Genomic DNA, 15,030 nt, shown 5'->3' with positions numbered 1-15,030 from the left:
CTAAAACACAGGGATAGTTTATGTATTTTACCCTTATATTAGAAATTATTGTTTAAAAAACTCCGGATCTCCTGCCCACAAGAACCCTGCCCATGCCTACCCACAATACACTACCCTTGTGAATTGGGAAAATCTCCCCTGCATAATACCATGCAGAGGATGAGATGTTCTCCATACATGGCTATGATAAACATGGGCAGAGTTCTCGTGGACAGGAGATTCAGACTCTGATTAAAAACCCAATCTAAAGCTTGAATCCCATTTTTCTTCGGTCAATGAATCAACCCATGATGTCGTCATTATTCAAAAGCTTTCAAAAATAAAAATAATATGAACAGCCCTTTGGGAGTTTTTATAGACAATAATTATATATTTGAATATATAATGTTTAATATATATTATATATAGGCATATATAAATTAAAAGTTTTTAATTGAGGATATATTAAAAGTTGATCAATACCTGTTGGCCAATTGGCCAAGCGTTTATTGTATTATGTTTATTTGAACGAACTTGTATTCTTTGTTCTTCGTTCTGAATTGAATATGAACACATTTCCCATATTATATCTATGTGGTATTTGTATTTGCTGACTATCCATGGGAAAAAGAAGGCAAGACATATATAGTACCGTTTAATTTCATTTGCACTAGTACAAATGCACGAGAGTGCAATATAGACAATGCAAATCCCAACTTTTCGATATCTCCTGACCTATTTAGGAAAATGAAAGATGTTTTCATGTTTTAAATTCTAGGGGTTATTATTTGAAAAACCCCTCTACTTTTTTTATTTTCTCTTAAACTCATCAGTCATTTGCTGTTAGAAGATTAATAGTGATTAGTGTTTGCATGCATGATTACAATGAATTTAAATCTATCATTTGAATTGAATTTCCAAGAAGTAGGCTCATCCATTCATTAACTTGAACTGTTTGGTGGGCAAATCAAACTGTTGGTGGATTGTAAAATGGATGAATTAACATGAAATGGTCAACGGAATATGGGAGAGAAAAACCAGATTTTTATTTTTATATTTATTGTAAATCTTCTATTCAAAAAAGTTGGTAATTGTTTAGAAGAATCTAGAATTTAGGACTGTTTATTTTATTTGTCAATGTTTGGATGGTTGATAAAGAGAATTATTTGAAAGGCATTTTTGACTTTCAAATATCACTTAACGGCTGAATAACGGATTGGTTAATGGCAGAACTGGATTGTAACATTTTGAAGGTTCCGGTAATGAATTGTCGCATTTTAAAGTTGGGGACCAAATTGTCACTCGAGCCAAAGTACTATGATCAAGAATTTTCCCATAATTATATATCATTACTATGTATGAAAACATCTTAAATATATATATATATATATATATATATATATATATATATATATCTATTAAAGGCATATATATATTATATGCCACCGGTTTCGAGTTGACGGTTTGATCGTACGATTCGAATGAATGGCCCATTTTGACAATAAAAATTGCAAGCAAAAAATTATGGAACCGTTCTAGCCATCAGTTTTCGGATCAACAGTTCGACCGTCTGTTTAGAATGGACTGTCTATTTTGACAACAAAAATTATAGGGAAAAAATTGAGTGTGTAAGGTCCATTAAGCAGTATCATACATGTTATGTCATTCGAGTGCATGACTCATACGACCCGAAAACGGAACCGTTCTGGCCACTAGTTTTTGGGTCGTTGGTTTGACTATCTAGTTTGAACGGATGGCCCATTCTAACAACAAAAATTAAAAAAAAATGCCGAAAATCATTGAACAGGTCAACGGGTTTGACCACTAGGGTTAATGGGCCATTGACCGATTCAATAGTTTTTGGCCAGGGACCGGGATTGGGGTAAAATGGAACCAGTTGCCTAGATGGTTCCCAATTAAAAAATAAAATAAAAAAGCGACGGTTCAACCGTCTGGATTGAATGGATGCCCCATTCTGACAACAAAAATTACAGGCAAAAAATTAAGTGTGTAAGGTGCATTAAGCAGTATCATATGTGTATGTCATTCGAGCGTGTGACTCATATGATCCAAAAATGGAACCATTCTAGCCACCAATTTTCAGGTCGACGGTTCGACCATTCGGTTCGAACAGACGGCCCATTCTGACAACAAAAATAAAATAAAAAATAAAAAAAATGACCAAAAACCATTGAATAGGTCAACGGGTCGATGGTTTGACCGCTCAGGTCAATGGGTCATTGACCGATGCAACGGTTTTTGGCTAGGGACCGGGATTGGGATAAAACGGAACCAATTGCTTGTATGCTTCCCAATTAAAAAAAAAATGAAAAAATGGTCAAAACCATTGAACGGGTCAACGGGTTACATTTCGACTGCCTGGGTCAATGGATCATTGATTGATTCAACGGATTTTAGCCAAAGACTGGGATTTGGGTAAAATAGAACCGATTGCCTAGATGGTTCCTGGGCCGGAATATCTGTCTGTCCAGGTCAACGGTGGTTTGAAAACCATGGTTTTTTATGCTTTTGGATTTTCACTATTCAAAGGTTTCTTATACTGTTGGCTTTATTCGAACGTGTGCGATATGTTCCTTTTTTTCATCTTTTGCTTATGTTTTTTTTTTTTTTGTGTTTGGTCTTCTTCTTCAACAAAAATTGAGTGTGTGAGGTCCATTAAGCAGTATCATACGTGTTATGTCATTCGAGCGTGTGACTCATACGACCAGAAAATGGAACCGTTCTGGCCATCGGTTTTTGGGTCAACGATTAGACCGTCCGATTTGAACGGATGGCCCCTTTTAACAACAAAAGTTAAAAAATAAAAAAAATGGCCAAAAACCATTGAACGGGTCAATGGGTCGACGATTTTATCGCATGGGTCAATGGGTCATTGACTGATTCAATGGTTTTTGGCTAGGGACCAGGATTGGGATAAAATGAAATCGGTTGCCTGGACGTTTCCTAATTAAAAATAATAAAGAAAAAAAGGTCTAAAACCATTGAACGGGTTAATGGGTCGACAGTTGGACCGCCTAGATCAATGGGTCGTTGATTGATTCAACGATTTTTGGCCAAGGATTGGGATTGGGGTAAAACGTAACCAGTTGCTTGGACGGTTCCTAGGCCAAAATGTCCGTCCGTCCGGGTCAACGACGGTTTAAAACCATGGTCTTTTATGCTTTTGGATTTTCACTATTCAAAGGTTTCTTCTACTGTTGGCTTTATTCGACCGTGTACGGTCTAGGGTTTACCACCATTTTATTTCTTCCCTTTTGTTTTTTCTTTGGGTTTTCTTGTGTGATGTTTTTTTTTTCTTACAAGACGATATGCTTTGTCTCTTTCTTTGATTGCATATATGTTTAGCTCCGTCTCAAAGCAGAACTTTGGACTTGATTTTCTGATTTTTTTTCTTGGCTTTTCTAGTTTGGTGGATTTACCACCATTTTTTTTGTGTTTAAGGGATTTATCTTTCAAGGTTTTGGAATCCCTTGCAATGTCCACCCTTCCCATGATTATGACTACAAAGTTATTTTGTCTAATTATTGACATCTAGAAAAAACGACCCGGAAACAGAACCATTTTAGCCACCTATTTCTAGGTTGACGGTTTGACAGTCTGGTTAGAATGGATGGCCCATTCCGACAACAAAAAATAAAAAATAAAAAATGGACAAAAACCATTAAACGAGTCAACGGGTCGATGGTTCGACCGCTCGGGTCAACAGGTCATTAACTGATTCAACGATTTTTGGCCAGGGACCGAGTTTAGAGTAAAATGGAACCGGTTGCCTGGACAGTTCTCATGCCGAACAGTTCTTTTACATGAGATGCTTTGCTGAAGCAATATTTAAAAAACAAACACATGATGATCTCTTTTAAGTCTTTATATGAGTTTCAAGACTTGAGTACTTATAATTGCAAGTTTTTTTTTTTAAGAAACCATTATCTTTTTTAATGTAACAAATAGCAATGTTGTAATTCCATTCCAGACCTTGCGAAGCAGGGACCCTCCTCTAGTTTTATTAATTATACATAATTGGGTTGCTACACGTGCCAACCACACTAAACAGTTATTTTTTCACAAAAAGAGCAACTTCACTTATATTACTTCATTGCAAATATCTATACAGTGGCATACTGACTAGGATTGTAGTTTATGACCATTTGTCCTTTACAAATAGAATAAGCCAGTGCATGATCAACTCTATTTAGACTTCTATTTACATGAATAAAAAGTGTCTTAGCAAAAAGTGATATAAGCTTTCTGAGCTTTGGCCAGTGGAGCTGCTTGATCCATTCAGAGGGTGCTTCTTCGCTACTCAAAAAACATATTAACTTAAGGTAGAAGCTACTTCAAGACCTGCTATTAAAGCTTTTATCTCTGAATCGTAGCTTGAAACTGCCCAACATGGTCTCCCTTCAGCAATGGTTTCACCTGTTGCTCGTTTGAAGATGAAACTTCTTCCTGCAGTTCCTGTTAAAGGGTCAAAATATCCATCAACCTGTAACACATTTTGTGTGAGATTCAAGCTAGAGGGAGCAGCAATACATGTATTGTTGTTTTGCGTAGAGGTGTCAAGATCATAGCTTCGCAAGTTGTTCAGTAGTTCAAGGGGGCTTACCAGAATATTCTTAAACACTAAGCTGTTTTGAGCCTTTCAAATCAGATATAGAGTTATGCTGACTATACAGAAGACAGTGGATACCATAGTGGGAGTTGAAAATCTTTTTATCGCCCTTAACCAACTCAGAATGATTCCATGGGGTGGTTTCTCTTTGATTTTGTCTGGATTGAGGCTTGAGAGATTTTGAAGCCATACTGTTCGCGTGTAAGGACATGTGAAGAAGAGGTGCTTAAATGTTTCTTTGGTTTGCTTACAGAAGGAGCAAGTTAGTTCTTCTGGTTGCAACCACGAAGAGCACTTGTCTTTGGTTAACAACCCTTCCCATAAGAACTTCCGCAAGAAGATTTTCACTCTTGGAAGGAGATTTTGTTTCCATAGAAACTTCCAATCAAAGAAGGCTGAGGATCTTGAAACCAAGGACATGGAGCTCATGGAGAAGGTTCCTTTTGAGGTTTTCAACCATATTGGGGTATCGGACTCCAAGTAGAGATTTGGATTTATTACATTGACATGTGGAATGTGATTGGCCTCCGATCTGTCTTCAAGAAATTGTTGGTTCCATGAACCATCACTATTTAGTAGTTCTGCTACTCTAAGATCCATATGATGCAAGGAGCCATTACTAATTGGCATTGAGGTTCTTCTTGTTAAAGTGGGAACCCAAGGATCAGTGAAGACCTCTATCTTCGCTCCATCCTTGATTAACTAGGGCATGCTTTCCTTCAGTTTTGGAATAATTTTCTGAACTTGGTTCCACCAGAAGGAGCTGTTTTGCTTTGTTCTAGCTCTGAGTAGGCTTGTACTTGGAAAGTATTTGCCCTTGATAGCCTGGCTCCAAAGAGAATTTGGAGATTGTAACAACCTCCATACCTGTTTACTGAAGAGTGCTTTATTCATCTAATAGAGTTTCTCGAGTCCTAATCCTCCTTTGTCTTTTGGTGAGCATAACTTTGACCAAGCTATCGAGTGTTTGCTCTTTGTATTTGAGTTACTCCACTAGTAGTCCCGAAGGAGTTTCTCTAGTGTGTTATGGATTATTTTTGGCAATATGGTGGTCAACATAGGGTAGACTGGCACTGATTGCACCACTATTTTTATTAAAGTTAAGATTTGTGAGAGAAGTTTTGAGCTCCACAAGTTTACTTTTGATTTGATTTTTTCTACCAGTTCTTGGTGAAAGGAGATTTTTTTGTCCTTTGTACCAATCTTTAACCCCAAGTATTTTGAGCCAACCATAGGTTTTTGACTTGTAGGACTGCAGAGATGAATTTCTAGTGGTGTCTTGCCACATTACTGCTAAACATGTTGGATGATTTTCCATGATTTATATTATGACCAGATAGTAACTCGAAAGTTTTGAGGGTGTCTGTCAGAGTTTTAACTTGTGATAATTCTGTATGGTAGAAGAGAACTACATCATCTGCAAATAGAAGATGTGTAAATACAGGCCCATTCTTACTTAGTTTTATGCCTTTGAGTTCTCCATTCATGTTTGCTTGGTCCAGAAGCCTGCTAAGAACTTCCATGCTAGTGATGAAGAGATAAGGTGATAGAGGATCTCCTTGTTGTAGTCCTCTACACAAAGAGAAATGTTCAAAGGCTTCCCCTCCAATTTTAATAGAGTAGGTTGGGGTGGAGATGCATTGATGTATGAGATTACACCATTTCGTTGGGAAATTCATTTTTCCCAAAACTGCTTTCAAAAATTGCCAACCCATTCTGTCAAAAGCCTTTGACATGTCGAGCTTGACTGCCACATAACCTTTTCCTTTTTTTTTGTGTCCTCAAGAGATGGGTGAATTCCTTCATTAAGAGTATGTTATATGTTATTTGCCTATTTTTGAGGAAATTCACTTGGGTTGGTGATATGAGGTCCTGCAGTAATAGCTACATCCTGTTTACCATCCACTTAGAGATGATCTTGTAGATGACATTACATGAACTGATTGGCTTGCAATGAGCCACATTTGATAGAGCATTGATTTTTGGTATGAAGACTAGATTTGTGTTGTTTAATTCTTTGGATAGTTTCTCTAATCAAAAGAAATTCTTGATCAAGGCACAAATATCCTCCCCCATAATATTCCAGTACTTTTGATAAAAATAAGCTGTGAAGCCATAAGGGCTTAGAGCTTTGTGCAGGTGTAGTTGCTGCACTATGTTGCGAATTTCCTCCATTGTTGGTTCTTGTAATAGGGATTCTATCTAATGTGGTTTCAGGCATGGGAGTGATAGATGATTTAAGGAGTTGGGATCAAAATTTTTTGGTATGTCCCCTGTTTGTAGTATGGATTGTAGAAGAAGTTTAGAGATGCTCTTTTTCTCGTGCACCCATGTCCCATCTGATTTTTGTAGCCATAGGTTTGTATTCATTAAGTATTTACGTTTTGTGGATTGATGGAAGAATTTTGTGTTTTTATCTCCATCTCTGAGCCAGAGCTCTCTAGATTTTAGTCTCCACAATTCTTCTTCTTTTTGGAGCCATTAGTAATACTGGTTCTTCAGAGAATTTAGCTCATCCATGTGTTCAGCAGAGTTGTATGACATTTGAAAATTTAATATATTGAGAGCTATCTTTTGTAGATGATCTCTGATGTTTCCAAAACTCTCTTTGTTCTATTCTTTCAGGGTTTTTTTGCATTCTTTGAGTTTTTGTGTCACCTTATAACCCTAGCTTCCTTGGAGTGGCTTGGACCAAGCTTCCTCAATGGCAGAGGAGCACTCTGGATGTTCTAACCAGAATGGGAGAAAGTGGAATTGAGATATAAAGGTTGATTAGATATGAGAAGTGTTTAGCTTGATTAGAGCATGGTTTGAGGAAATGATTGGAAGATGGAAGAGAACAACATTTGGGAACAATCTTACCCAGTCTGTGGATGCTAGGGCTCTATCTAGTCTTTCTAGAACTTTATTGTGTCCTGTTTGACCATTTGTCCATGCATAAGGAGGACCAGAGAAGTCCAAGTCCACTAGTTACTGAATTAAGATTAGTTCTTGTAGGGATTTGGATAGTTTTGGAGGAGCACTTTTGAAATTTTTTTGATCATGAAGTTGGTAAATATCATTCAGGTCACCTAGAAGGAGCCAAGGGTGCTGCATTTGATCCATTAGTGATGATATTTGTTTCCAAAGGAAATTCCTGTGGCTTTTCTTAGGATGGCCATAGAACAATAGAAGATTCCATGGGTGGCTTGGTGGAGCATTCTTTACTACGAGATGGATCAAGTGTCTACTAATTGATATAACATTGATTTGTGACTGTTTGACCAACCACATAGGAGGCCTCTAGATTGACCTTGAGCCTCGAAAATCACTGAGTTTTGTAAGTGTATGTTGTTGATCAGATCCTCACTTTTTTGTTTAGTCATTCTAGTCTCACTTAGATAAATTAGGTCGGGTCTCTTAATGGCACTTAAGCTCTGGAGATGTCTGACCTTTTTGAAGCCATTTGCTCCTCTTGTATTCCATGCCAGAAAGATCATGATAAAGAATAATTCATAAAAGAAATAACTTGTCTTAAATTGGAAGCTGAAGGTGAGAAGGGGAGGTACCTGATGGAGATATGGCATGTTGTTTTGAACAAGTGAGAAGTTGTTATAGTGAGAATTGAAAGCCATCAGATCAGTCATGTATTGGTCCAATGCAAGATTATCCAGGATTGTGGATTGATGCTGATAAGGAGCTGCTGTTAGAATTCTTGGGCTCATCAGAGAGCTTTGGAACTGGTTCATTGTGGGATTGTTAAGCTCTTTTTCATCCATCGGGAATCCTGAGTGGAGTTGTGATATTTGCCCTTTATCTATTATCATTAGCTGCTTTGAGTTGGAATCTGCAAAGTATTTAAAAGGAGGTCCATGCTTTCTCTTTTCCATTACCATATTGTAGACCCCGAGTCGGCCAAATTTTGTGAAATAGTAAGAGACATGGCCACCTCTCGAAATGTGCCAAAAAGAAGCTTCACTAGTTGGCATTTCTAGTGTTCCTTCAGTTGGGTTTTGACAGTGTTCTGCATGTGGCACACGTGGCTTGGATGAGCTTGCATGGCCAACACCTGTCCGAGCTAATGTTCCATTTGCTAGTGCATGCAACAAGTCCATCTGGCCTTGGGTGTTTAGGCTAAGTTGAGGGTGTGACTCGGAACGAGTGTTCAACTCAGCTGTGTTGTGTTGTTGGTGACCTTCGTTGGAGGTGTTGAGGAATCTGTGCTTATGGGGACATCGGTCTTCATCTTCAGTATCTTTATCGGAGCCATGGTCTCCATGTCTGGTGTTGCAAGGTTCCGGAGCATGTAGTTGCGAAGAGAAGGTTGGAATCTTTAGGGAAGCATCTTGCCCGTGCTCTGCTCGTAACCAGTCACCCGGATGGTTTATTGTGCGGTTTTCCAGAAAGACTTTGTAGTTATTGATTGTTGGATCTCTTCTTTTGCAATTGTACCAAACATGCCCTACTAAACCACTATTTGCACATACCCTTGGTAGCTGTTCGTAGCAGTAGCGAAGCTAGATGGGATTCTCAGAGAAGATGGTTTTTTTTTTGGTCATAAAAGCCTCTCGTAAGGTGGCCCGAGTTGATCTTTTCCTGATTTGGAACAACTTTCCCTACAAAGCTTGCTAGGAAGTAGACTCTTGTGTCTTCTACCATGTTTCATGGAATCATGTGAATCTACAACCAGACTCGTTGGGTCCATACTTTCTCTATTGCCCCGGTAGCAAAGTCCGACCATTATTCTAATAAAATCCAGCTTGATTTATAGAACTACGAACCTCCTTCCAAGGTTGCTTTTTTGTTTGCATGTTGTTCAAAAATGAATTCAATGTTGCCGTTGTCAATAAATTTAACTGAAACTGTAGTGAAGATATTCCATAGTTCTTTAATGTACGATGCTATATCTTTTTCATTGACTTGCTATCGAGGGAATATTCTCCCTTTCAAGGTTAAATATGTGAGAGGTTTACTACTTCTTCCCACCGGGCTTAAACTAGGAATTTGGTGTTATGTTCCTAGAGTTATAGCTTTAGAAAATTTGATGGTGAAGTATGTCTTTTCAAGCATCAATTCATCATAAGAGATTACTCTTTTACCCTCGTAGGTGTGGCTTTTGATACTCCTTCGGTGCATGCAAGGTGTCTTCATATTCTAGAACATCTTTTTCTTTTGAAACTCTACCCTTTTTTTCTTTTTTCATTTTGACCCGAAGACCACCGTATGATATGGTAACTCACAGTGAAAATACTGTTACTCTCGGTGAAAAGATAATTTAGGGAGATAATAACCAATGGCAGCTTCTTAGATGTAAAAACTGGCCGACGATTCGATGGCTACTCTTCCGATACAGGTACAAGAGGGTTGCAGCGAGAGAGTTTCAGACGCGAGGTCGACTACAGATCGTGAGTGATCGTGAGAGGTCGACCTTACCGCTCTACTTTTTGTACGGTAATCTTCGGACCCAAAACTCCAAAGTCCAAACTCGATCGACATTAAAAAGTTGAAACCGCGTTGCCTTGGGATTGAAATCATTGGAATAAATAAATAAAATAAAACAATAAAGTGCGTCACTCTGCGTTATCTCATTCTAACGCGCCAAGTTCTGTTATTATAAAACAGCTGGAGCACTTGCTCAACAGAGAAGCACTTCAATACTGCAACATGATGGGGCTGCTGCTTTGCTTCCGCAAACACAATATTCTTTTCTCTTTCTTCTTCTTAATCCTTCTGCACTCAGCTTCTCCTGCCCTTGCCACCGTCGAGGCAGCCACAGCCAGCAGAACCACCATTAGTATTATTGGTGGAGATCAGACTGATAAGATGGCCTTGCTCGCATTCAAAGCTCGCATAACTCACGACCCTCTTGGGGTTCTCAGCTTCTGGAACGATTCTCTGCATTTCTGTCAGTGGCCAGGAGTAACCTGTAGCGGTCGTCATTCCCCCAAAAGGGCCACACTCTTGGACCTCAGTTCACAAGGTTTGGAGGGTTCTATTTCACCAGACATCGGAAATCTCAGCTTCGTTGGTGAGATCAGGCTCCTAAACAACAGCTTACATGGTGAGATTCCACAAGAGATTGGCCGTTTGTTCAGGCTAAGAGCTCTAGACCTCAGCAACAACTCACTGGAAGGCCAAATCCCATCCAACCTCTCCCGCTGCTCCAACCTCATGTTGCTTGCACTCAATCACAACCACCTTGGAGGCAACATTCCAGTGCAACTTGGGTCGCTGGTGAAGTTGGAGGTTCTTAGACTTAATCACAATAATTTGACAGGAGATATCCCACCTTCTTTGGGTAATCTTTCAACCCTTGTTAGTCTTTCTGTATCAATAAATAACTTAGAGGGTAGCATTCCTGAATCATTTGGAAGATTGACAAGATTGACTTTTCTAGCATTGGGTGCCAACAGACTATCTGGTACTATACCTCCCTCAATGTACAACCTTTCCCTCATTACTACTTTCTCTGTGGTAGCTAATAATTATCTTGAAGGGAGTCTTCCATTTGGTCTGGGCCTCACTCTTCCTAATCTGCAAGTGCTGAACATTGGGGGAAACCAATTTTCTGGACCTATCCCTGTTTCTTTGTCCAATCTTTCCAAACTTGAATTTCTTGACATAAATGGTAACAATTTTACTGGGAAGGTGCCTATTGATTTCATGGGATTGGGGAATCTATCATGGTTGGCCCTGAATAACAATCATCTAGGGAGTGGAGATGCAGATGACCTCAGTTTTATGGACTCATTGGTTAATTGTACTAGTTTGCAACTTTTGGGTCTAGATGGCAACCATTTCGGAGGGGTGCTGCCTAGTTCTATTTCTAATCTCTCAATCAATCTTGGATTATTGACACTAGGAGATAATCAAATATCTGGAAGAATCCCAGAAGGGATAGGCAACCTTGTGAATTTGAATGTATTGGGAATAGAACTCAACCAATTAACAGGCAATATTCCCAATTCTATTGGGATGCTTCAAAATCTAGTAAAGCTTTCTTTGCATAGAAATTCTTTATCAGGGCAAATACCATCTTCTCTAGGAAATTTAACACTATTGACTGTACTTGGTCTTTCCATAAACAACTTCAGTGGTAGCATTCCTCCATCCATTGGAAATTGTCAAAATTTAATCTTTTTAGATCTTTCTGAGAATAATCTTACTGGTGCAATACCTAAACAAGTTATTGGTATTTCATCCTTATCAATTTTCCTAATACTTTCTCATAACCATTTGACTGGTCCTCTACCCATGGAAGTGGGTAACTTGAAAAATCTTGTATCATTAGATCTTTCTGAGAACAAACTGTTTGGTGAAATTCCAGACACACTTGGTAATTGTGTGCGTCTTCAATATCTTAGTTTGCAGGGTAACTTCTTTCAAGGACCCATTCCTCCTTCTCTGAGATTTTTGACAGGTATTGAAGAAATGGATCTTTCACGAAATAACTTCTCAGGCAAAATTTCAAAATACCTAGAAAACCTCCCCTCCTTGTTATGGTTAAATTTGTCTTTCAATGATCTTCAGGATGAGATACCAGTAAAAGGCTTGTTTCAAAATGCAAGTTCTTTTTCAATCATTGGGAATAGTAGACTTTGTGGAGGTATTCCTGAGCTACATTTGCAGGCATGCCCTGTCCATGAATTGAAGGAACAGGGAATGTCTCTTGCGTCCAAGTTGAAGATTGCCATCGGTAGTGGTGTGGTTCTTGTGTGTTCAATCTTATTGATTGTTCTTGTTTTATATTGGACGAAAAAGTCAAAAAAGACTCTGTCTTCTACATCTTTAAAGGACGGCCCTTTAAAAATCTCTTACAAGGAGCTCTTAGAAGCCACCAGTGGATTCTCTTCATCTAATTTGATTGGTGCGGGTGGTTTTGGTTCTGTTTATAAAGGAATTTTGGGTGATAGAACACTTGTTGCCGTGAAAGTACTCAACCTTCAGCAAGGAGGAGCTTTCAAGAGCTTCCTGGCTGAGTGTGAATCCTTGAGGAACATCCGACATCGAAATCTCCTCAAAATTGTCACTTCTTGCTCAAGCATAGACTTCAAGGGAAATGAATTCAAAGCTTTAGTTTATGAGTTCATGATCAATGGGAGCTTGGATATGTGGTTACATCCAAATGAAGATGATGCAGAAGAACAACTGAGAAATTTAAGTCTCTTTCAAAGGCTAAATATTGCAATTGATGTGGCTTCAGCATTAGATTATCTTCACAACCACTGTCAAGTGCCAGTTGTTCATTGTGATTTAAAGCCAAGCAATGTCCTTCTCGATGGTGACTTCACTGCCCACGTGGGTGATTTTGGGCTATCAAAATTTCTTTCAGAAAACAATGGGAAGATCTCTCTGAATCAAACGGCCAGCTCAATTGGCCTAAGAGGATCTGTTGGATACACTGCTCCAGGTATAACCATACTTTGCTCATATTCATGTAGTTTCAAATTCAGATTTTAATTTTTTGTCTAATTATATTGGCAACCTGATACCATGTGTGACCATTCTAAGATAAACTTCTTTAACAAGAAAAGTTCTGCATCTAAGATACGATTCTTTTCATGTTGTCATATTTTTTTTGACATGATTCATCTTAAATTCTATTTGAATACTAACTTGAGATGCATGACTTACAGAGTATGGTTTGGGGGCAGCGATTTCTACCCATGGTGATGTGTACAGCTATGGAATTCTCTTGTTGGAGATGTTTACTGGAAAGAGACCCACTGATGAAATATTCAAAGATGGCTCAAATCTTCATTACTTGGCTAAGTCATCTTTGCCTAATCAAGTAATGGATTTTGTTGACCCAATATTTCTCCACGTGGATGAAGATGAAGAAGACACCTTCAAAAATAATGAGAACCAGAGAATGAGATACAAAGTGCAGCATTGTCTGGTTTCGGTAATCAGGATTGGAGTTTCCTGCTCTATGGAATCGCCAAGGGAACGAATGGACATGAAAGATGTGGTCAACGAGCTATGTCTCATCAGGGACATTTATCTTGGAGTTGCAACTCATAGAAGGGATGATGATTTAAGTGTTCTGATACACCCTTAGCACACTTGAGGCTGTAAGAATTGTTGGTTGCCCTAATTGTCTGTGAATATACACCTTGAAGTTAGGTTCACTTCATGTCTCCAGACATTGGGTGATTGAATTGTTTTAATACTGATTATGACTTTTCTATGAACCATATTCTTGTCATTAACGGGAGCATAAAGGAAATGGGTTTGACATCATGGAAGCTTGAAGACTTGAAGCTCTCTTTTAGCCTGAAGATCCTGAGTGCAAGACATCTTTTCAGATCCCTCCAAGGCAGGGTGGTTTGAAAGGTAATACTGATGCAGGTTTCAAGGGGGAAAGTGTAGCGTCTTTCGGCATTGTTGTGAGAGATTGCCATGCAGGTTTTGTTACTACCAAAGGTGGGCCGATTAATGCTGGCTCTGTTCTGGAGGCAGAAGCGCTAGCCATGCTTCAAGGGGTCAAGTTTGTTTTGAAATTAGGTGGCTATCGCTGTATTCTGGAATCTGACGATGCCCAATTGATTCAATGTTTGGATAAGAATGGTGCCTCCTGTATCAAGGAAATTTTGTTGATGATCATGGACATTCTATCTTATGCTGATAAGTAGGTCTGTTTCTCTCAACAGAGTATCAAACTTGGTGGCTCACAGAATTGCTGAGAAAGGTATTATAAGAGTTCAGGTTATCTGATGTGCTGTACTGCTGTCCATGGAGAGCTGTGGTAATTATATTGGCTTGGCATCCAGTGTCTGTTAATAGGGGTGAGCATGGGCCGGTTCAGTTCGGTTCCATGGCAGAACCTGGAACCTACCCTATAGGAGTTGGTTGCAGGTTTTGGGAACCAGAACCTACCTTGCGAAGGTTGGTGGTGGTTCTAGGGTCGGTTCTAGGGTCTACCCATGGAATTTGTACTTTCTTTACTCTCCTCCACAAAAAAGCATGTTCCTTAAAACATGATTTTTAGTAAATAAAATATATAGTCTAAAACTTATATTAACTTTATTGATTAAATTGGATAACTTAATATGAAGATTATCATTATATGGTTAAAAACTTGTAAATTAAATTTAAATTTTGTAAATATTACCTTTTACACTACTTGTTGTACACATTCAAATATTAAAATAAAAACAAATGATCAAATCACTTAAATAGTCAAGTGAGACCATGGCTTTTGTAACCATGAATGCTTGGATTCAAATCTTCACATGCCAAAACTATTATGGGGCTTATTTCAAGGCAAGTTTGACTCCAAGGCAGGTTTCAACAAGGTAAATTCCACCAATGTCAACCAAAGCCAGTTTATCGGGTCGATTCGGGTAGGGTAAACCCTTAGACCCTGGAACCGGCCTGAGTGGGGGTCGGTTCCAAAAATTTGAAACCAGACCCTACCTTGTAACAGATTGGGTGGGGTT

At 38.8% G+C, this 15,030-nt stretch overlaps 1 protein-coding gene across 2 annotated transcripts; it reads left to right on the top strand.

Moving 5' to 3' along the window:
• Nucleotides 1-9,920: 9,920 nt before the first annotated feature.
• On the top strand, nucleotides 9,921-14,612 carry LOC104609412 (uncharacterized). 2 transcript variants are annotated; one of them, XM_088901722.1, is made up of 3 exons: nucleotides 9,921-10,039; nucleotides 10,211-12,998; nucleotides 13,225-14,612. In XM_088901722.1, exons 2-3 carry the CDS (start codon nucleotides 10,253-10,255, stop codon nucleotides 13,647-13,649), a joined length of 3,171 nt encoding a protein of 1,056 aa, XP_088757848.1. In that variant the 5' UTR covers nucleotides 9,921-10,039; nucleotides 10,211-10,252; the 3' UTR covers nucleotides 13,650-14,612. The 2 variants fall into 2 exon arrangements, with proteins under 2 accessions (XP_088757848.1, XP_019055333.1); XM_019199788.2 differs by lacking the exon at nucleotides 9,921-10,039 and having other exon boundaries at nucleotides 10,186-12,998.
• Nucleotides 14,613-15,030: the final 418 nt, after the last annotated feature.

The sequence above is a fragment of the Nelumbo nucifera genome, chromosome 3 (assembly GCF_055504915.1).
Source record: "Nelumbo nucifera cultivar China Antique chromosome 3, China Antique-T2T, whole genome shotgun sequence".
Taxonomy (NCBI): Eukaryota; Viridiplantae; Streptophyta; class Magnoliopsida; order Proteales; family Nelumbonaceae; genus Nelumbo; species Nelumbo nucifera.
The sequence above is the reverse complement of the archived record's forward strand: the minus strand, read 5'-3'. Positions and strand labels throughout refer to the sequence as shown.